Here is a 22,766-nt window from a genome sequence, read left to right on the forward strand (position 1 = left end):
AGAAAATCGAAAGGAAGTAAGAGTAGGAGGCAGGAATGAATAATAAAAGGGAAACCTGACCTCCGTTCTCCCCATGCCGGTGTCAGATTTTTACTTGAGGGGATTTGGAATGCAGTCGCAAAAATAAACCCCAAAACAAATTATTCAATAGATAAATGGATAAATATTATTAAGTAATTTTATCAAAATTGCCATGGCGCTCAACTGGCGCCAGCTGCGGGTCTTTGACAGATTGGCTTCCCGCCTATTTAAGCTGAGTGCTCTCGCTCAACGTTTGTCAGTCCGTCAACAAACCTCTTACCCGCAAGACGTGGGTTCCGACTCGGTCCTGTTTCCTGTTGGTATTTTCCTGTCCGGTATTGTTCCCGTTTATTTTGTCCTGTTTATTTTTCTTTCCGGTTTTCGTTCCCGTCTAGTTTGTCCTGTTTCATTCCGATATCCTGTTTCGTTATCAATCCTGTCTGTCCCGTCCTGTCCGGTATCAACCCCACCCGTCCGATATCAGCTCGGGCAATTGGTCTCGATCTCGTCGGCCTCTGGCTTCCTCTCATTCCACGCCGGACCGCTGCCTAACGTGCAGGACTCCCCATTTCCCGTAAATAAAAAAGCTTGTGTGAGAACGTCACGCGTTTGGGTCCTAATCCTGTTCTGGTTTTCGACAATTTTAAAACAAATGAAAATAAATAAATAATAATAAACAATTGAAAGAATGAATAGAAAATAAAATAAAAACGTTAACATAGTAAATAATATATATAATTCTAAGCCTCGTATATTTTCATATTTCATATGCTTACTTTTCACCTAATTATTTGTAATTAGCATTACTGTCTTATTTTTTTCTTATATGTTCGCAAGCAGGGTGAGTGAAAGTCATTTAATTTGTGCTGTATTTTGATCATATAGCATATTTGACAATAATAATAATAAAAAAGAAAAAAATAGGGTTTTGAACAAATACATATAAAATACCCAAAAATTATAATAATAAATGAAAAAATAAACCATCAAAAAAAATAAAAGGATGAATAAATAGAATATAATTATTTATATTTGATAAAAAAAAGAAAAAATAGGTTTTGAACAAATACATGTAAAATACAAAAAATCTATAATAAAAAATGAAAGAAAATAAACCAACAAACAAAAAATAATGACATTTAAAGGATGAATTAATAGAATATAAAAAAAAGACAAAACAATAAAAATAGCAATAAAGAAATCATCCCATTATTTTTAGTTCAAAAACCATAAAAATAAATGGAAAAATAAATATATAAAAATGAAAAACATCATTTTAAATATTTTTAAATGAATTAAAAAAATACACACATTAACTAAAATTGTTACTATCGTTCGAAAAAGACGTACCTCCAATTGTTATCATAAACAAGTGCAAAAAGGAAAACAACAAAGTAAAAAAAAAAGCCAAAAACTTGAGATGAGTCTTTTAAAAAAACCATCGTTGTTATATAAAACGGATTAGGTCCCAGGAAAATACAACCGAACTTTGTATTATATCCATTTATTTATGGAAATACTGTCCCGTCTTGAAAAGATATGCGACCCACCAACAACTACAATGGCTTTTTAAAAACAGAAATTCCATTTTTTGCAAAGCATCAGCTGGTTAGAAGAATCCAAGTGCAGAATGCAAAAAAAAACAAAACAATTCCCATATATTTTGTTAACACTGTTGCGACTTGAATAAAAGAGAAATGATATCATAAAGCAGTCGAGTCCCAGCATGCTCTCTTTCAGTCAATGCAAGTACAAAAAAAGACATGACTGGCCAATGAGAACGCTGCAAAAAAGCAAAAAGGAAAAAGGATCTAAAAAAAAAAAAAAAAAAAAAAAAAAAAAAAAAAAAAACCTCCTAAAACAAAAAAAAAGTGGGTCAGTCCATTTGTAGTGTCCACCTTCGCAGGCTTTTTATTATTTCGCGGAAAAAAGAATGTCCAATTGCGTTCCATGAAAATATTCCGCCTTAAATATTCCACTTGAAATGATATGAAAAGTTTGTGGCCACAAAAGCAAAACAAAAACAAAATCCCTGTCACGTTCCTGCGTAGTCAGCCAGGAATTTCAAGTCCCGACAAGTATCTGAAAAGTTTATCGGCAGTGTTGGGCGCATTACTGAAAAAAGTAATTAGTTACAGTTACTAATCGCTTCATTTAAAAAGTAATTGCATCACCCTAGATTACTGACACCCTAAAGTAGCGCTTTGCAAAAGTATTCGCCCCCTCAAGAATTTTTTTTACATTATTCAGACTTCAATTAAAATCATTTTTCTAAAAATCTACAACATGTGAGACACGATTGTGAAAAGAAACCTAATTTATATTGTGCAAACAAATCATAAATTGAACAAGTTCCCGATGTTTCTTGCAGACTCCAACAGATTTTCTACCAGAATGGCCATGTCATTGACTCCATCCATCTTCCCATCAATTCCAACAAACTTCCCAGTCGCTGCTGAAGAAAAGCAACCCCAGAGCAAGATGCTGCCACCACCATGTTTGACAGTGGGGATGGTGTTTTCAGGGTGATGTGCAGAGTTACTCTTAAGCCAAACCGAATGCTTTGCATTAAGCTAAAAAAGTAAAATTTGGGTTTTGTCTGACCAGAGCATTTTGTTCCATGTGTTATTTGTGTCTCCCATGTGGCTTCTATCAAACTCCAAACGGGCCTTTTTATGGAATTCTTTCAAAATGGGCTTTCTTCTTGGCACTTTTCCGTAAAGGTCAAATTTTTGCAGAGTATGACTAATAGTTGTCTTACAGACAAATTGTCCCATCTCGGCTGTGTATGCCTCTAGGTCATCCAATGTGATCACGGTCCCTCTTGGTTGCTTCTCTGATTACTTTTCTCCTTGTTGGGGCCGGAAGTTTAGAGGGCCGGCCAAGTCTTGCCAAGGTTGGGAGTGGTTTTCTGCTCTCTCCATTTTGATATTATTGTGTATCCCATTCCTGCTTTCAACCTAGCACAACTTTATCGCCCACCTGCCTGGATGAAATGAAATGATCTGTATTTATATAGCGCTTTTCAAGTCAATGACTTCCCAAAGCGCTTTACAGTGTGCTTCACATTTCCCAATAACCATGTAAGACGCTAACCTGCATATTGGGGGTATTAGGGGTTCAGTGTCTTACCCAAGGACACTTCGATATGTAACACGGAGAAGCCGGGATTCGAACTGGGATCCCTTGATCCCAAGACGAGCGCTCTACCTCCTGGGCTACTGCCGCCCCTAAAGCCTGGAGTGTCTTTGGTCTTCATAATGCTGTCTGTTCTCCAATGTCTCCTTTCTCAGACCTCTGAGCCCATCATTGAGCAGACTGAGACTCAACGCACTGAGTTTGTTATGGTTTGTCAATTAGGATTAGATCATTTAGAAAACATCTGGAAACTTCTGGAGTCACTTGGCGAGCCGAGAGAACAGGGGGCCAATATTTTCAGTTTTGTTGTTGTAAATATAAATTTTGAAGCCTAAAATGTGGCAATGTGACCTAAAAAGCTCTTGGGGGGAGCAATACTTTTGCTGGGCACAGTAGATATAAACACGCCCACCTTCCATAATGGTTGCAACCAGCATTATGCTGTAAAAGGAACCATGAAAGAACTTATACATTAGAATTCATAATCTACTTTGAATAAGTGGTGGTGTAACGCCCCCTGTTGGAACGACAGTGGAATTACAAAATTGTAACAACGCGTAACACAGAAAAGCAATACTATAGCTCCTTTGTAACGCGCTCGTCCCAACACTGCTACATCGTTTTCTCACCCGGACCTACTGCTCGCCGTCATACCTCTGCAGCGCCTCCTGCAGTTTGGAGGTAATCTTGTGGAAGAAAGCGATTTGCTCTTGGAGGTGATGTTGCATCTGCGCCCGGAAATCTCGAACCCGGGTACGATGGAAATGCTGGATTTCGGCTAGCGTGGCGCAGGAAATGATGTTGCAGCGCTGGTGGAGCTCGCCTTCTTGCGTCGGGCAGTCCTTCACTTTGGTCAGCGCGCCTTTAATGAGAAAAAGAAGTGTTTTTCGAATGATACTTCAGAAGCATTGTTCCTGAGTGCTGAAGGATTTTATACATTTGACTATAAAGGATTTTATACGATTGAATACAAGTTACATTTATTGAGTTTAATGCAAGATATTCACTGACTGGGCTTTAGTTCAATGACAGGTCACGCTGTTCCAAATGCAGAATACTTTGACTAGGGAATTTTGATAACGGGACTCTGACAGAGGACGGCAGGCATTGTTTTGAGAACAAGGCCCTGATGACGTAGAAACGCTCGGTGTGGTTTTGAGTGTTCCAGACATCGCGGCACTCTTCTCCGAGATGGTAGAGCCCAGGGGGCTTCGTTGGCGCGCCCATGGGAGGAGTCGGCACGCCATTGTGCGGGGAGAAGATGGCCAATGAGAAGAGAACTAAAGGACTTCAGAGGAGGGCTTCCCGGAGACTCCAACGTCACAAATTCATCCGTTTTCGATGGAGTACACTTAGTTAAATTGTTAATGAAATTAAATCTGCCCCCGTGTGGAAATGTCGGCTTTCCTGTTCATCTTTTCCCTCAAGAAACGAGCGCGCATAAATTCTTGGGTGAATTTACGTTGTGTTTGGTGAATGCAGTCAGACAACTCATTCGAACAATTTGGTAAACGGTACATTTTGATATTTAATTCCCAACAGTGCTGAAGGATTTTATATATTTGACTATAAAGGATTTTATACGATTGACTACAAATTACATTTAATGCAAAAGATATTCACTGACTGGGCTGTAGTTCAATGTCAGGGCAGGCTGTTCTAAAAGCATATTTTGTCTAGTTCTGTTGGTAACAGGGTTAGGGTTAGCGTGAGCGTGCTGACACAGAATTTTCCAGACATCGGGGCGCTGTGTTGTGAGAACGTTGGGCTTCCTTGGCACGCCCATGGGAGGAGCCGGCACACCATTATGCGGGGAGAAGATGGCCAATAGGAAAACGATAAAGGACTTCGGAAAAAGGCTTCCCAGATACTCCAACTTTGTTAAATTGTTAGGGAAATTAAATCTGCCCCCGTGTGAAAATGTCGGCTTTCCTGATCATTTTTCCTTCAAGAAACGAGCGCGCATAAATTGTTGGGTGAATTTACGTTGTGTTTGGTTAATGAAGTCTGATAACTCATTCCAACAATTTGGTAAACGCTACATTTTGATAATTACATTCCAACACATAGTAAAAGATAATATATAGCTAGCTTAGAATCCACTAGCTATGAAGCAACTCCTACACTGTATGATAAAAACTGTTGATTTCTGTTTCTTATACAGATTAGCGATACACGTATTTAGTAGACTTTACTCTGCTGTGAAACTTAATAACAGGAAGATATACAATACAATAGCACTCTTAGCTAGCAAGAGTTAGTCGAAACAGTCTTTGTGGTTTCTACTTAGCTAGCCACGTAACAGGAAGATATACAAAACAATAGCACTGTTATAAAAAGTCTTAGCTAGCAAGAGTTAGTTGAAACAGTCCTTGTGGTTTCTACTTAGCTAGCCACGTAACAGGAAGATATACAAATCAATAGCACTGCTATATAAGTCTTAGCTAGCAAGAGTTAGTCAAAACTGTCATTGTGGTTTCAACTTAGCTAGCCACATAACAGGAAGATATACAAAACAATAGCATTGTTATACAAAAGTCTTCGCTAGCAAGAGTTAGTCGAAACTGTCCTTGTGGTTTCCACTTAGCTAGCCACATAACAGGAAGATATACAAAACAATAGCATTGTTATAAAAAGTCTTAGCTAGCAAGAGTTAGTCGAAACTGTCCTTGTGGTTTCCATTAGCTAGCCACAGAAAACAAGCGCCATTAAAGAAAGTAAAATTTTCTTATTTTAGCCGCAAAAACTGAAGTTGGGCTTTACCCCAGACGTCCTTCTTTACCCTTTGCTGAGTAATGTCTTCGAATGTGGAGTGACTCAACTTTGAAGAGGGGGGAAGTACGACATTTTTGGCAGACTCCTTGGATGGAAAAACAGAAGAGGAACTGGGAAGTGAGGCGCTCGCTCCAAAAAACCACAAGCTAGCTCATCGGTCGCCACGCTAACCTTCATGACCTGAGGAACGACCGATTAAGTTGGAGATACAGTGCCTAGTGAAAGTCTTGGTGAAGGAGAAGGCTTCACACTTAAATTAAAAAAAAACTGAAACTGTTTTCTAAGAGTCAAAAATATGGAAGACACAATCCCAAACTGGAACCCAATTATTTCCATATTTACAACACCAAAAATGAAATGTAAGTGTTGCAAAACTCCTGTTTTCTCAGCTCAGCCAACTAACTCCAGAGAAAACTAATCAGAAGAGCAACCAAGAGGTCCCTGATTACATTGAAGGACACAATCCCGAACTGGAAGCCAATTATCCATATTTACAACAACAAAAATGAAAAGTAAGTTTTGCTAAACCACTGTATTCTCAGCTCAGCCAACTCACTCCAGAGAAAACTAATCAGAGAGGCAAACCAAGAGGCCCCTGATTACATTGAAGGACACAATCCAGAACGGGAACCCAATTATTTCCATATTTACAACAACAAAAATGAAAAGTAAGTGTTGCCTATCCACTGTTTTTTCAGCTTAGCCAACAAACTCCATAAAAAAACTAATCATAGAGGCAACCAAGAGATCCCTGATTACATTGAAGGGCTCAATCCCAAACTGGAACCCAATTATCCATATTTACAACAACAAAAATGAAAAGTAAATGTAGCAAAACCCCTGTTTTCTCAGCTAAGCCAACTCACTCCAGAGAAAACTAATCAGAGAGGCAACCAAGAGGCCCCTGATTACATTAAATGACACAATCCAGAACGGGAACCCAATTATTTCCATATTTACAACAACAAAATTGAAAAGTAAGTGTTGCAAAACCCCTGTTTTTTCAGCTCAGCCAACTCACTCCAAAGAAAACTAATCAGAGAGGCAACCAAGAAGTTACTGATTACATTGAAGAACCTGCATGCATACTGAGCTGAGGTGGGACAATGTGTGCATAGTGACTATTAGTCATACTCTGTATAGCTCTGCCCTTTATGGAAGAGTGGAAAGAAGAAAGACCTTTCTGAAAGAATATCATAAAAAAGGCCCATTTGGCGTTTGTAAGAAACCACATGGGAAACACAAATAACATGTGGTCAGAGGAGACCAAAATGTAAATTTTGGAGCTGAATGCAAAGTGTACCATTGGGCATAAGAGTAACACTGCACAACCCTGAAAACACCATCCTCACTGTGAAACATGGTGGTGGCAGCATCATGCTTTAGGGTTCACCTACCAATAGGACAACTACCCTAAACATAATGAAAAATCTACAATGGAAAGGTTTAAAACTAACTATAGTAGCCTAGATGGTAAGGCGCCCGCTTTGAGACTGGGAGGTTCGGGTTCGCGCCCCGGCCGAGTCATTCCTAAGACTTAAAAAGTGGTCGGCGGCGCCCTCTGTTGGCTGCGGCTGCATCGGCTCGCTACAACGGGTCAGGTGCAATCGACATTTCGTTCTGTGTACATTGTTACACAGAATGACAATACAAGGAAATTATTATTATTATTATATTATAAAGGTGTTAGCATAGCCTAGCCAAAGTCCTATAGTGCAGGGGTCTAAAACTCGCAGCCTGGGTGCCAATTTTGGATGATAGTTTGAGGCCCCTGCCTTAATATGAACGTTAAAGGGACATGTGTATTATTTGACCACTAGATGTCACTGTATTTTGTCGTGACACTTAAAAAGAGTGCTGAAGACTCAAAGTGGAGAAAACTCACTTTATTACTTTTGAGAAGAAGAGAAATGTATGTGTTATTCTGGAGTCTGTTTTTGCTTATTTTTCTTATTTTTTCTTCCCTGTTTTCTTCCTTTAAAAAAAAAACTTTCAGTTTTCACAGTTAGTAGTCTTCCTTGGGCTCATTTTTGGTTGCACTAGACATGACAGCGACATCTAGTGGACAAATATAAAACACTCCCTTGAGGAGGAGCGCAATGTTTTTAATCAGCGCTGATTTTGTGAAAAACCCCATTCGGACTGACCTCACCCTGTCACCAATGCCATGGCGCCCAATTGGCCCCGCCCGTGTGGCACCAGCTGCAGCTTGTTGACAGATTGGCTCCCTGTCAGTATTTTAACTCTGTCCTGTCAGTCCCCTTTGGTCGGTCCGTCTGCGAATCTCTGTTTTTAAACGGCAAGCCCTTTTTCGCTTGTCCCGTTTTTTGCTCCTGTTTGTCTCCCGCTACGATCTGTTTTGATCTCGACCACGTCTGTTCTCCCGTCCCGAGTAACGATCTGTTATTGATCTCGACCACGTCTACTCTCCTCTCCTCGCTTTCGACTTGTTTTTGACCCAGACCACGTTTTTTTGCTCTTCTATCCCGGCGACTGACCCGTTTTTTTTCCGTCCCTGACACCGCCATCGCTCACCACGGAATTCCCACTTCCGCGTTCAGAGTGACCTGCTTCCAAGGTCCAGCAACCCCCTCCCTTTCTTCTAATAAAACTTGTGAGAAACGTTACGCGAGTGGGTCCTGTTTCTGTTCTGGTCCTGACACACCCGAACCCTGAGTTGGAGACCCTTTTTATGAAGCATTAGTGGAAAGATTTGAAAAAAATTGGTGTCCTATCACCATGAATCCTTAAGGAACTTGAGCTGTTTTGTCAGGAAGAATGGGCAAAAATGGCGGCCCCAAAAGACATAGCCCAAAAGACTTGTGGCTGGAGACAAAGTATGAGCGCAAAGGGGGCCAATAGTTTTGCAACACCTACTTTTTACAACACAAAACGTTGAATACGTTTGGTTTCTTTTCACAAGTTGTCGATTCTTAGAAAACATTTGAATTTTTGAAGTTTGAAGCTTGAAATACGGCAATATGTCAATAAAGTTCTGGGCTGGGGCAACCTGACCCGGTAAACTCGCACTTTGGGGCCGACTTGGCCGGTGGGAACGGCCGGTCCCTTAAAACGAAAGAAGGAAGCTGGGGGGAAAAAAAGAGCAAGAGGAGGAGGAGGGGTAAACTAATCCCGAGCTCGTTTGAGTTTGCATTCCTGTCGTCCCGGGGCAACACAAGAGCGGAGACTCAGGAATTCCGTCCTCGTTTCATCGGGATGCTGTGAAATCAGCATGGCTACTAAGCTAGCTCGGAGTAGGTTTTTCCTAGCCTTGTTTGTAGAAATCCTTTCCTTGGGGGAGGTATCCCGTCCTACTCCGCTGATAAGTTATCATAACCTTTGCTTTTACTTCATAGACAGCGGAAGACAGAGACACTGAAGTCCTGGATTGAAACCAGGTCAACATCTGTTCTATGGAGTAATCACTTGTGAAACATTCGAGGAGGGACTCGGGAAAAAAAGACAGGAACATTTCTCGGTCACGGTGACGTTTCAATCCCCTTACTGATAATAATACAAATGAGACGAAGAAGACCAAGAGGAAGAACAAGAAGAAGGGTCCCAAAAACACCAAGGAGAGGAGTCAGTCACGGTGACCATGCTGTCCTCCAATTATAACAGTAATACGATGAAGAAGAAATAGTAGAAGTAGAAGTAGTAGAATAAGAATAAGAAGAAGAAAGGACAAGAAGAAGAATGAGAAGAATAACAAGAAGAAGAAGAAAAGAAGAAGAACAAGAAGAAGGGACATTTAAAGACATAGGGAAAGTAGTCAGTCAGGGTGACTATGCTGCCTACAATTGTAACAGTAATACGATGAACAAAAAATAGTAGTAGTAGAACTAGTAGAATGAGAATAGGAAAAAAAAAACCAAGAAGAATAACAAGAAGAAGAAGAAAAAGAAGAAAGACAAGAAGAAGAACAAGAAGAAGGGACATTTAAAGACATAGGGAAAGTAGTCAGTCAGGGTGACTATGCTGCCCTACAATTATAACAATAATACGAAGAACAAAAAATAGTAGTAGTAGAAGTAGTAGAATAAGAATTGGAAGAAAAAAAGACAAGAAGAAGAATGAGAAGAAGAACAAGAAGAAGAAAAAGAAGAAGAACAAGAAGAAGGGTACCAAAAACACCAAGGAAAGGAGTCAGTCACGGTGACTATGCTGTCCTACAATTATAACAATAATATGATGAACAAGAAATAGTAGTAGAAGCAGTAGAATAAGAATATGAAGAAAAAAAGACAAGAAGAAGAATGAAAAGAAGAACAAGAAGAAGAAAAAGAAGAACAAGGAGAAGGGTCTCAAAAACACCAAGGATAGGAGTCTGTCAGGGTGACTATGCTTTCCTACAATTATAACAATCATACGATGAACTAGAAATAGTAGAAGTAGTAGAATAAGAATAGGAAGAAAAAAGGACAAGAAGAAGAATGAGAAGAAGAACGAGAAGAAGAAAAAGAAGAAGAACAAGAACAAGGGTAGAATGAGAATAGGAAGAAAAAAAGACAAGAAGAACAATGAGAAGAGCAAGAAGAACAAGAAGAAGAAAAAAAGACAAGAAGAACAATGAGAAAAAGAGCAAGAAGAACAAGAAAAAAAAGACAAGAAGAACAATGAGAAGAGCAAGAAGAACAAGAAGAAGAAAAAAAAGACAAGACGAACAATGAGACGAAGAGCAAAAAGAAGAACAAGAAGAAGAAATAAAGACAAGAAGAACAAGGAGAAGAAGGGGACTCAGAACACATGCTGCCAAATATCAATAATACCGATGATCAAACTAACAACAACAAAAACGAAAAGAACAAAAAAGACCAACGAAATCAAGGGAACACAAGAAGGAAAGGAAGAAGACGCTTGACTTAGGAGATAAGCAAAACAAGAAAAAGAACAAGAGCAAGAACAGGAAGAAAAACTAGAACAAGAAGTACAACTAGAACAAGGAGAAACACGAGAACAAGAAGAAACAGAAGAACAGGAAGAAAAACGAAAAGAAAAGGAACAAAAGATGACTAGAATCGGAAAAAAAGAAAAGGACAAGAAAATGAAGAACAAGAACAAAAAAGAATAACAAATAGACAAAGACAAACAAAAAAGACAAAGACAAACAAAAAAGACAAAAACAAACAAGAGGAACATGAAGAAGGAGAAGAAGAAAAAGTACCAAAGGTCTAGAAGGAACAAAAAGAAAAAGGAAAGAACCAAAACAATAAGGGAAAGACCAAGAAGAAGCGTAAATGAAACATTTGAGTGTCCTCTTGACACAACACCAACACACTTGAACACAACATAGGCCGGCCTACCATGTCAATATTGGATTCTTTTTTTCTAATTTTTTCCCTTTGAGGTTGTTTATGTGTCATATTTCTCCTAGAGTAGCACAATGTTATCAAATGCTATCATTCTATGGAGCCTTTTGGAGTCATTCCAATGGGAATCGACCGTTCCACGTCAGGTTAGCAAACTAAAAATCAAACAATGGAACCTATTTTCTCTCCCGTTTTTGTATCCGGCGATAGAAAAGGGCCCCGTTTCCGTATTTGGCAAGCGTCGGCACTTTTTTAAGCCGGCGGATGAGCCGGCGCTCCGTTGCGTGTTGGAGGTCACAAACTTGTGCTTTATAGCGTGTTTGCAAGTCACACATTTTTCCTCTGTGACGTGGTTAGCGAGTCACAATCTTTTTCTCTGTAGTGTGTTTGGAGGTCACAAACTTTTACTCCGTCGTGTGTTAGCAAGTCACAAACTTTTACTCCGTAGTGCGATTGCAAGTCACAAACTTTTGCTATGTGACGCTTTTGCAAGTCACAATCCTTTTCTCTGTAGTGTGTTTGCAGGTCACAAACTTTTGCTCCAAATGTGTTTGCAAGTCACAAACTTTTACTCCGTCGTGTGTTTGCAAGTCACAAACTTTTGCTATGTGACGTGTTTGCAAGTCACACTTTTTCTCTGTAGTGTGTTTGCAGGTCACAAACTTTTACTCCGTAGTGCGATTGCAAGTCACAAACTTGCTATGTGACGCTTTTTCAAGTCACAATCCTTTTCTCTTTAGTGTGTTTGAAGGTCACAAACTTTTGCTACGAACGCATTTGCAAGTCACAAACTTGTGTTACGTTGAGTCTTTTCAGGTCACAAACATTTTCTCTGTAACGTGTTTGCATGTCACAAACTTTTGCTCTGTAGCGTGTCTGCAAGTCACACATTTTTGCACTCTCGGGTTTTCGCCAAGTCACAAAATTTTGCTCAGTAGCGTGTTTGCAAATCACACATTTTTGCGCCATGTTTTCGTCAAGTCACAAACTTTTGCTCTGTAGCTTGTTTGGAAGCCATAAAGGGTACCCGTTTGCAGGTCACAAACTTTTGCTCCGCAGCGTGTTTACAAAAGACAAACTTTTGATCTAGAAGGCGTTTGTTGATTCACAAACCTTTTGTCGGGTCAAATGTTTTCAAGTCACAAACTTTTGCAGTTTCCACCTCACGCCGACCAAGTTGCTAATTGAAAACAGATGAAAGCGCTCGAGCGGGGCGCCATAAATCCTTTCCGAGGCAGATAATAAAGGCCAGGATGGCGCCAATGCAGTCACATTTCTTATAAGTACTAATTCCATTTTTGTGGCACAGCTCCAAAGACTCGTTACTAAATTTAAGACCCGATCGTTGACTTGCAAATCCAGTGTCACTGTCGTCATCACTATAGATTCTAATGTATTAGCTTCAATTTAATTAAGCCCCGTTTTTTGACTTGTGGTCTTCAATTCATTCCGCTGTTACAATAGATTTTTGAGATTCTGTATGAAATCTGAGCCCTGTTTGTTGACTTGCAGGTCTTCTTTCAATTCACTGTTATCATGGATTCTTGTGTTTGTTCCTTACTTTGATAGGAACCCCGATTGTTGACTTGCAGGTTTTTTCACTTAAGTATTATCAATATGGAATTTAGATTTGTGCTTTGAGGTGCATTTCATTAAGCCCTGATTGTTGACTTGCAAGTCTTGTTTCAATTCACTGTTATCATGATGGATTCTTGTTTTGGGGCATTCCTTTGATGGGAACCCCGATTGTTGACTTGCAGGTCTTGTTTCACTTTACTGTTCTTATCATGCTGGATACTTGTGTTTGATGTTAGATTTATTGGAGGTCGTTAGTTGACTTGCAGGTTTTTTTCACTTAAATCTTTTTATCAATATGAAATTTAGATTTGTAATTTAGTTGGATTTCATTAAACCCTGTTTGTTGACTTGCAGTCTTGAGTTCACATTGCTGTTGACATCATGATGGATTCTTATGGTTTACATGAGCTCATTTGAGCCCTGTTTGATGACTTACAGGTATCTTGTCGCTTAGCCATTGCTACTATTATGGATTCCTATATTTGACATTGTTAATTAGAACCCTGATCGTTGACTTACAGATCTTGTGTCACTTTGCCGTTATCTTTAGATTCTTGGTTTATTGTTTGGAAATTTGGGCCCTGTTTGTTGACTTGTAGGTCTTGTGTCACTTAGCGATTGCTATCATTATGGATTCCTATATTTTACATCGTTAATTAGAACCCTGATCGTTGAGTTACAGATCTTGTGTCACTTTGCCGTTATCTTTATGGATTCTTGGTTTATTGTTTGGAAATTTGAGCCCTGGTTGTTGACGTACAGGTATTGTGTCACTTAGCGATTGCTATCATTAGGATTCCTATATTTTACATTGTTAATTAAAACCCTGATCGTTGACTTACAGATCTTGTGTCACTTTGCCGTTATCTTTACAGATTCTTGGTTTATTGTTTGGAAATGTGAGCCCTGTTTGTTGACTTGCAGGTCTTGTGTCACTTAGCGATTGCTATCATTATGGATTCCTATATTTTACATTGTTAATTAGAACCCTGATTGTAGACTTTCTCTTTCCTTCTCACCCTCTCTCCCTCTTTTTGATCCCTCTCTCACCTCACTTTGTCTCTTTTTCCCCTGCTCACTCTTTTACTCTTTCTTTCTTTGTCGTTTCACTTGTCTCATTCTTTTTATCTATCTCTTTTTCTTTCTCTCTTCATTTCTTTCTTTTTCTTTATTTCTCAAGTATTATATCTCAATTCTGCTCTGGTTTTCTCTCACTGTTACTCTTTCTCCCTATCTGTTTATCGCTCTCTCTTTCCCTCCCCCTCTTTTTCTCCCTTTCTCTTTCTCTTAAACGTACTAGTCTGGCCCCCGTGAGATTTTTGATAGCATTTGTGGCCCCCAGCTAAAACCAGTTTGACACCCCTGGTTCAGATGTAAAGCTGTATCTATTCCACTGTTACAATAAACCCTATTAGAATGCCAAACGTGAATCTAGATCCGGCCCCCGAGCCAAACCGAGTTCCGGTCTAAGGTCTTACCTTTCTGCACGTGGATGATGTCCGGAAAGTTGGCCAGATGTCCTCTGTAGAGATCCAGAAGATCGGAAATGGGGTCCAGGTCCTGGCGAGGCTGCTCGGCGAAATAATCCCCGATGGCCTCGTAGGCGTCCCCGGTGTAGGAGATGGCTTTGTTGAGAGCTCCCGAGTAGGCCTGCTGGTCCAGCTCGAAAGCCTGCGAGAGGAGCTTGAAGGACTGTCCCACCTTGTGGTACTCCTTCTTGAATCCCGACATCTGCTTGCGGGCAAAGTCGTTGATGGTGGCGTTGACCACCACGATGTTCTCGTCCATCCTTTTGGTGAAGCTCTTGAAGCCTTCGATCTTGCTCTCCACTTCCTGGAGGTCCAGGGGGACGTCGGGGGTGCTGAGGACAGACATTTTGGGGGTTTTGAGATGATGCTAGAACTAAGGTCTCAAACTCCGTTTACTTGGGGGCTGCAAATCTTGAGTTCTACAACAGTGGTTAGCAACCACTGGTACAGGGCAGTGGGTTGTTTGGTACCAGGCAAGAGAGAAAGAAATTGAAGTTGCCTGATTTTAGAAAAAAAGTTGCCTCGAAGCAAAAGTTTGTGACACTATGGAGCAAAAGATTGTGACTTGACGAAAACACTAGAGTGCTAAAATTTTGTGTCTTGCAGACATGTTGCAGAGCAAAAGTTTGTGACCTGAAAACGCACTACGGAGAAAAAAATTGTGACTTGTAAACACGTCACATAGCAAAAATGTGTGTCTTGCAGACACGCTACAGAGTAAAAGTTTGTGACATGCAAACATGTTGCAGAGCAAAAGTTTGTGACCTGAAAGCGCACTACGAAGAAAAGGATTGTGACTTGTAAACACGTCACAGAGCAAAAATGTGTGACTTGCATACACGCTATAGAGCACAAGTTTGTGACCTGCAAACACGTTACAGAGCAAAAGTTTGTGACCTAAATGCGCACTACGAAGAAAAGGATTGTAACTTGCAAACACACTACGGAGCAAAAGATTGTGACTTTACGAAAACACTAAAGTGCAAAAATTTGTGCCATGCAAACATGCTACAAAGTAAAAGTTTGTGACATGCAAACATGTTGCAGAGCTAAAGTTTGTGACCTGAAAACGCACTACAAAGAAAAGGATTGTGACTTGTAAACACGTCATATAGCAAAAATGTGTGACTTGACGAAAATGATGCAAATCAAAAGTTTGTGACCTGAAAGCGCACTACGAAGAAAAAGATTGTGACTTGCAAACACGATACAGAGCAAAAATGTGTGACTTGCATACACACTATAGAGCACAAGTTTGTGACATGCAAACACGTTACAAAGCAAAAGTTTGTGACCAACATGGAAAAATAAATTGAAATTGCCTGATTTTAGAAAAAAAGGATGCCTTATTTCTTGCTCATACCGTATATAACACGCATTTTTCTTCACTCACAAAATAAGTCATAGTATTTTTGCACGTTATACACGAGGTTTTACTGTATTTTAATACCATATTTGAACAATGATTGACCAGTCAAAAGCATTGGGTACAACAAGAATCAAACCCGGGTCGCGACAGTGAGAAAGCAAGATCCTAACCACTGTACCACTAGGTATGTACATGTCAAAACAAAAGGCATAAGATTTAAAAAAGCAAAAACAACCTGAAGAGCCGTTTAGGACCTGAAAGAGCCGGTTCTTTTTAGCGAGCCGAGCCGAAGAAGCCGGGTCTCGAAAAACTCTACTGACTTTACTCGACTTCTTTCTACTTCGACATTAAAATACCGCATTTAGAACACAGCGTCAGGGGAACCCGTGTCTTTTGACCTTCATGCACTGTAACTTTGACTTACCGTAAATTTCGGACTATAAGCCGCTACTTTTTCCCCTAAATTTCAACCCTGCGGCTTATTAAGTGATGCGGCCAATTTATGTCATTCTTTTAACGTTGAGGAAGACTGCAACTTCTTAGCTTGTGCACTAATTAAATTAGCGTAGACATATCCTCATCATGCAAATTGCAAAAAGAAAGGCACATGACGCAACTTTCAAGCTAAACGCAATCGAGCAGTCCGATAAAGAAGGAAACAGAGCTACTGCACGTAAACTTCACTGTGCGAGCGTGTTGCTAGTAGCGTTTTGCTACCCTTCACAGGCACAGTTTGGGATGAAAAGTTATAATATTATTATTAAAGCTTTGAAAACGTTCTCGGTGTAGCGTCTTTCTTTGTAAATATGGGTAACCGATGTATAATATGTATTTGCACCTGTATATTTTTGTAATGTATTGATTTGAGACACTTATTCTGATGTGTTTTGCCAATTAAAAAAGAGGGGCGGAGCAAACGCGGGCTGACGGGAAGTGGGGTAAAGGTGAGTGAGACCTGTTGTCGGGGCGGACAAAAGTGGATATATATTTTTCCCACCCTTACCTTTGGAAATATAGACTTTTTTCTTTGGATTACCGTATTTTCTGCACTATAAGGCGCACCTAAAAGCCTTTATTTTTTTCAAAAGCTGACCATGCGCCTTATAATACAGTGTGCCTTATATATGGATCAATATTAAGTCGCAAAGTCTTGCAACAAAGGCAAGCAGCCGCCGACTAGATTTTTTCTCGTAGGCGATGTGGTCCGCGGTGTATGCTGGCGTTTCATTTCCCAGCCAATGTGTCAATCGTCATTTGAATCGATCACTATTGGCTAAAGTTATTCGGAGGTAAAGGGGGCGGATCCTTTTTATCATTTACAGGCTCACATAGGCTAAAGCCTGCAATTGGCCAAAAAAGATGAATGTGAATAGCAAGTTTGGTTGTCTAAGGCATAGCGAAACATGATTTACCATTCTGTATTTGTAAATATTTTACTCTCCTGGATTTACGACACTCACGGATATAAGAGGACCATGGTTGCACATTATTATTGAACGCAACGACTTCGGTGAGCTACTCCGGCTATATATTTTCCCAGTATCTTGTTTCAGAGTGATATCGATGTTTCTGTACTGGGTCTTTTTTTAAATTCAACTCAATTCCAAGTGTTTATTGTCATATATACAGTAAAGTTGCGAGCGAAAAAGAAAATAGAAACTAAGGAATGGTTGGTATTTCTTGAATCCCAAGACTTTAACCTTCCGAATGATGGAACGATGCATTTGAAGTGACATCGTACGGACACCGCATCCGCACGTGTCTATGTCACGTATTTGCTTCTTTGCAAGCTTTGGGAATGTTAAGGGGGTAAGAAGTTGGACTCAACTATCTGACTCTTTTGTCCACGTTCCCATTGTAGCACCTTATAATCCGGTGCGCCTTATGTATGGAAGATATAGGACCAAAAACTATTTTTTTGGGGTGCGCCCTATAACCTGGTGCGCCCTATAGTGCGGAAAATACAGTACTTTCAACGGGCAGGTCTGCATCAAACATAAAGTACCGGTATCATTTCCGTCATATTTGCCGGCTGTGACTTTTAGACCGTGTCGGGTATGAGTTAATTTTGTGTTTGTGTTGCATTTTCTCAATGTGGGCGCATGCGGCTAATATACAGGTGCGGCTTGTCTCATCTCATCTCAATAGCTGCACCGCTTATCCTCAGTAGGGTCGCGGGGGTGCTGGAGCTCATCCCAGCAATCATCGAGCAGTGGGCAGGGGACACCCTGAACTGGTTGCCAGCCAATCGCAGGGCACACGAGGACAGACAACTCGCTCCCTCATTCACACCTAGGGACAATTTGGACCGGCCAATTCACCTGAAATGCATGTCTTTGGAATGTGGGAGGAAACCGCAGTGGCCGGAGGAAACCCACGCAAGCACGGGGAGAACATACAAACTCCGCACAGGAAGTCCGGTAGCTGGATTTGAACCCACGCAGGAGGTTCCCACGACCTCAGAACTGTGCCGCACATGCGCTAACCACTGTGCCGCCGTGCTGCCCAGGTGCGGCTTGTGTATGTACGAAATCGGCTTTCCTCCCAAAATGTGGTGGGTGCGGCTTATATTCAGGTGCGCCTTATAGTCCGGAATTTACGGTAATTTGCTTCTTAATTAGAAATTTCGAGCCCTGATTTTTTGTGAGCCGGCTGGATTTTCTTGTGCGCGGAAAAGCTCTGGGCACACACGCAGCTTAGAGGGAACATTGTCCAAGAGGAGATCTCAACGTCCGTCCCTACCTGATGGTGAGGAAGAAATTGGCCCCGACCAGTTGGTCCCTCTCGGCCTTCCTCTTGCCCTGCTTCCAGGCCTTCTCGTCGGCCCCGCAAGTGAGAAAATGCTGGAAGACGTCGCAGCGGGCCAAGACGGGATGGCTGCTCATGTGGTTCATCCACCAGATCAGACCTTTCCTCCGCTTGGAGATGAAGTCCTCCTCGAAACGACCCGTGGCTTGCTTCTCGGGAAGATGCGGCACCGAGATGACCGGGAAGCGCTCCACCAGCCGGGCGTACAGCCAGTCGAAGTGTTTGTACCTGAGAGAAGAGAATAGATCTTTATTGTCATTCTTACAACATGAGTTAGATATATTAAATTGGACGTGGCACTCCAGTTCCACATTTTACAGTGAGGATAAATCAAGTCATTTTTATTTGTATAGCCCTAAATCACAAAGAGTCTCAAAGGGCTTCAGGATAAGGAAAACAAAAGAAGATGTTTGTACTGTCCTTGTTGCAGGCTTTGTTTTCCTCCAGAGGGGGGTGTATGAGGGGAGTGAGGGACAGACAGAGATGGCCGGATCCTGTTTGATATTACTGCACACAGCGAGAGAGCGTTAAATTAAGATGGTTTGGGATCTGTACTTGACACTGTAGAACTGGGGTGTCAAACTGGTTTTAGCTGGGGGCCACAAATACTCTAAAAAAATCTCACGGGGGCCAGACTAGTACGTTTAAGAGAAAGAGAAAGGGAGAAAAAAAGGGGGAGGGAAAGAGAGAGCGATAAACAGATAGGGAGGAAGAGTAACAGTGAGAGAAAACCAGAGCAGAATTGAGATATAATACTTGAGAAATAAAGAGAGAAATAAAGAAAAAAAAGAAGAAATGAAGAGAGAAAGAAAAAGAGAAATATAAAAAGAATGAGAGAGGTGAAACAACAGAGAAAGAAAGAGTAAAAGAGTGAGCAGAGTTTTTCCATGCCCTTATAATAATAATAATTTCCTTTGTATTGTCATTCTGTGTAACAATGTACACAGAACGAAATGTCGATACACCTGACCCGTTGTAGCGAGCCGATGCAGCCGCAGCCAACAGAGGGCGCCGCCATTATACCAATTAGGTATGTCTCGGCCGAGGCGCGAACCAGCGACCTCCCAGTCTCAAAGCGGGCGCCTTACCATCTAGGCTACTGTAGGTTTTAGATCAGGGGATGGTGTCATAATAGTCTGTGGCTTGCAATAATCTGTGGTCTGTGCAGCCCTTTGAGACTATTTGTGATAAAGGGCGTCAAAAATAAACAGGACTTGCCTTGACTTGAGGATTTTGAGTTTTTCCTTGCCCTTATGTAGGATTTAGATCAGGGGATGGTGTAATAGTAGTCTGTAATAACCTGTGGTCTGTGCAGCCCTTTGAGATTCTTTGTGATTAAGGGCGTCACAAATAAACATGACTTGACTTTACTCCTCCTAAGGTCTTTGAGTTTTTCCTTGCCCTCATGTCGGTTTTAGATCAGGGGATGGTGTCATAATAAACTGTGGTTTGTAAAAATCTGTTGTCTGTGCAGCCCTTTGAGACTATCCTTTCTCAAGGCTTCTTCATTTTCCTAGTGTTAATGTTTTTGAGTTTTCCCTTGCCCTCATGTAGGTTTTAGATCAGGGGACGGTGTCATAATAGTCTGTGGTTTGCAATAGTCTGTGGTCTGTGCAGCCCTTTGATACTCTTTGTGATTAAGAGTATCACAAATAAACATGACTTGAGGTTTTTGAGTTTTTCCTTGCCCTCATGTCGGTTTTAGATCAGGGGACGGTGTCATAATAGTCTGTGGTTTGCAATAGTCTGTGGTCTGTGCAGCCCTTTGATACTCTTTGTGATTAAGAGTGTCACAAATAAACATGACTTGAGGTTTTTGAGTTTTTCCTTGCCCTCATGTCGGTTTTAGATCAGGGGACGGTGTCATAATAGTCTGTAGGTTGAAATAATCTGTGGTGTGTGCAGCCCTTTGAGACTCTTTGTGATTGAGGGCCAAACAAATGAACAGGATTTGACTTCAAATCGTAACATCTTAAGGCGGGGTCGCCGTATCCCGGATTCTCCAGAAGCCTTTCTTACCTGCGGTTGACCTGGACGTCGGTGTGAGTCGGAGTCAGTCCGTAAGACATGTAACTCTTCATTCCTTTAAACTTGGTCTGCTTGGTGGGATCGTCGATGGTGCAGGTGAAGGGGTAGGGGTCCTCCTGCCATTCCGGCCCGTGTTTCCCCATCACCACGCAGATCCGATCTCCGTCCTTGACGAAAGCCGCCGCCTCGCCCAGGAGAAAGGCCTCGCCTCCGGATTTCACAAACGTGGAGAAGCGATTCAGGTTCCTCCCCACTGTCGCCGAGCTCTTGGCTTGGGGGGGTCCGCCGCCTCGCCTGGCCGGAAGAGAAGTAGTCACCGGATACAGGGAGGGAGGCGAGGAACTCAGGTTCCTCGGGTTCTCCGAGGCCGGAGAACCTTCGTCCCAGTCGTCGTCCCAGTCGTCGTCGCTGGCGTGGGAGCTGCTGAAGCTCCCCGCCTCGGGTCTGGTCTGGAGATAGGAAGCGTGGCTGGGCAGAACCGCCTTGGGCGTGGAGATCCCGTTTTTGTTGTTGTTCTCCCTGATGATCTCCACGTAAGAAGCCGGGATGAGGCCCACGTCCCCTTTGCTGTTCTTCCCCTCCAACCAACCTTCCAGCTCCTCCTCGCTGAACAAACTCACCAGCTCGTTCTCACGAATGGAGATCTCACCAGGGTTCTCCGAGTGGAAGTCGTACAACACGCGGGCCTGCAGCGACATTCTTACGAGAAGTTTTCATAAAATCCCCGAAAAGAAAAAGGAGGGCAGAGACCTTCTCAGATATCCGACGGGAGATCCTGCAGAACTTCATCCACGCCTAGATGAAAAGTTCGATGGGGTTATGGGAAATAAAGGTGATTAAAAAAAAAAACGAAAAACAATTAAAAAACAACTTTTGGGGAGTCCCTCTCGACTTTTTTCTTCTCTTCTGCGAGATGCTTGATAAAGACACCCAAGCCCCAACACGTCGAAGAAATGAGTGGGCGGAGTCTAACGCAACTTCCGTCAGGCCACCGAAACGCACCACGTTTCAACCGGAAAATACATTTCACATTAAAACTCATTTCAAACTTTTTTTTTTAAATTTGCCAATTTTAATGGTAAAGATACATAGTATTTGTCATACAGGATAAACTCTTAATATTAAAATGCAGTAGTCTTTACCACACATTCTCTTATATAGAGACACAATCGATTTCCGGTTTCTTAAAGGGACCGTCTGTGTTATTCTGTGCCACTTAGTGATAAAAATAGAATGTCAGGGGTCTCAAATTCAATTGAGTTAAGGCATCTGAAGCTAGGGTCCGTGTGAGGTTGGGCCAAATGTTTTTTTATTTTTTCACAAAAACAGCGCAGATTCAGACATGACGCTCTTCTTAAAGGGACAGTGTGTGTAACTTTGTGCCACCTTGTGGTAAAAAAAACAATGTCTAAAGCTAGTATCAAGCTGCAAGAATGCATCAATTCCAAAAGGAAACACGTCACAATAAAACGGAAATGGAGAGACATAGTTTGCTGTTTTGCACTCGTTTCAAGGGGAAACACGTCACAATAGGACTAAAATGTTAATAGATCCTCTTCCATTTTCACATTTTAATCTTGAAGTAGTAGTATATATATTTCTTTGTAAAAAAAAACATTTATAAGGCCCTACTGTCAAGCTAGAAAAATGCACGCAATTTCAGGGAAAAGTACGTCGCATAAATAATAATAATAATAATAATAATTTCCTTGTATTGTCATTCTGTGTAACAATGTACACAGAACGAAATGTCGATTGCATCTGACCCGTTGTAGCGAGCCGATGCAGCCGCAGCCAACAGAGGGCGCCGCCGACCACTTTTTAAGTCTTAGGAATGACTCGGCCGGGGCGCGAACCCGAACCTCCCAGTCTCAAAGCGGGCGCCTTACCATCTAGGCTACTGAGAATGGAATACGAAGATGTATTCGTTTATTTCAGTGATTAAGTAATAATACATTAGAGAAAATAGTTTTTATTTTAATCAATGTATTTTCATCCCATATAGTGGTAAAAATAACATTTTAGTTCGTTTATCATCTAAATCGTCCCAATATTGTTTGTTAAATCGTTATTTAAAGACCTTTTTTGGTGTACATTGTCAAAGATCCCGAGTGGGAAAAGTATTCCACCGGGATACATCGTTAAAAACGGATTTTTATACTAAAAAACGAGCTGTACCAAAGATTTTGGACGCGAAAATATCAAATACTA

At 41.3% G+C, this 22,766-nt stretch overlaps 1 protein-coding gene across 1 annotated transcript; it reads right to left on the minus strand.

Moving 5' to 3' along the window:
• Positions 1 to 1,532: 1,532 nt before the first annotated feature.
• LOC148349943 (sorting nexin-18-like) lies at positions 1,533 to 21,489 on the minus strand. Its single transcript, XM_088319965.1, has 4 exons — positions 20,547 to 21,489; positions 18,462 to 18,755; positions 14,300 to 14,682; positions 1,533 to 4,021 (listed from the first exon to the last, which is right to left on the minus strand). The coding sequence occupies exons 1-4, from the start codon at positions 21,251 to 21,253 to the stop codon at positions 3,795 to 3,797; spliced, it is 1,611 nt and encodes a 536-aa protein (XP_088176091.1). The 5' UTR covers positions 21,254 to 21,489; the 3' UTR covers positions 1,533 to 3,794.
• Between the last annotated feature and the right edge of the window lie 1,277 nt (positions 21,490 to 22,766).

Source organism: Urocampus carinirostris, chromosome 16 (genome assembly GCF_059441175.1).
Source record: "Urocampus carinirostris isolate Australia breed hairy pipefish chromosome 16, RoL_Ucar_1.0, whole genome shotgun sequence".
Lineage (NCBI taxonomy): Eukaryota > Metazoa > Chordata > Actinopteri > Syngnathiformes > Syngnathidae > Urocampus > Urocampus carinirostris.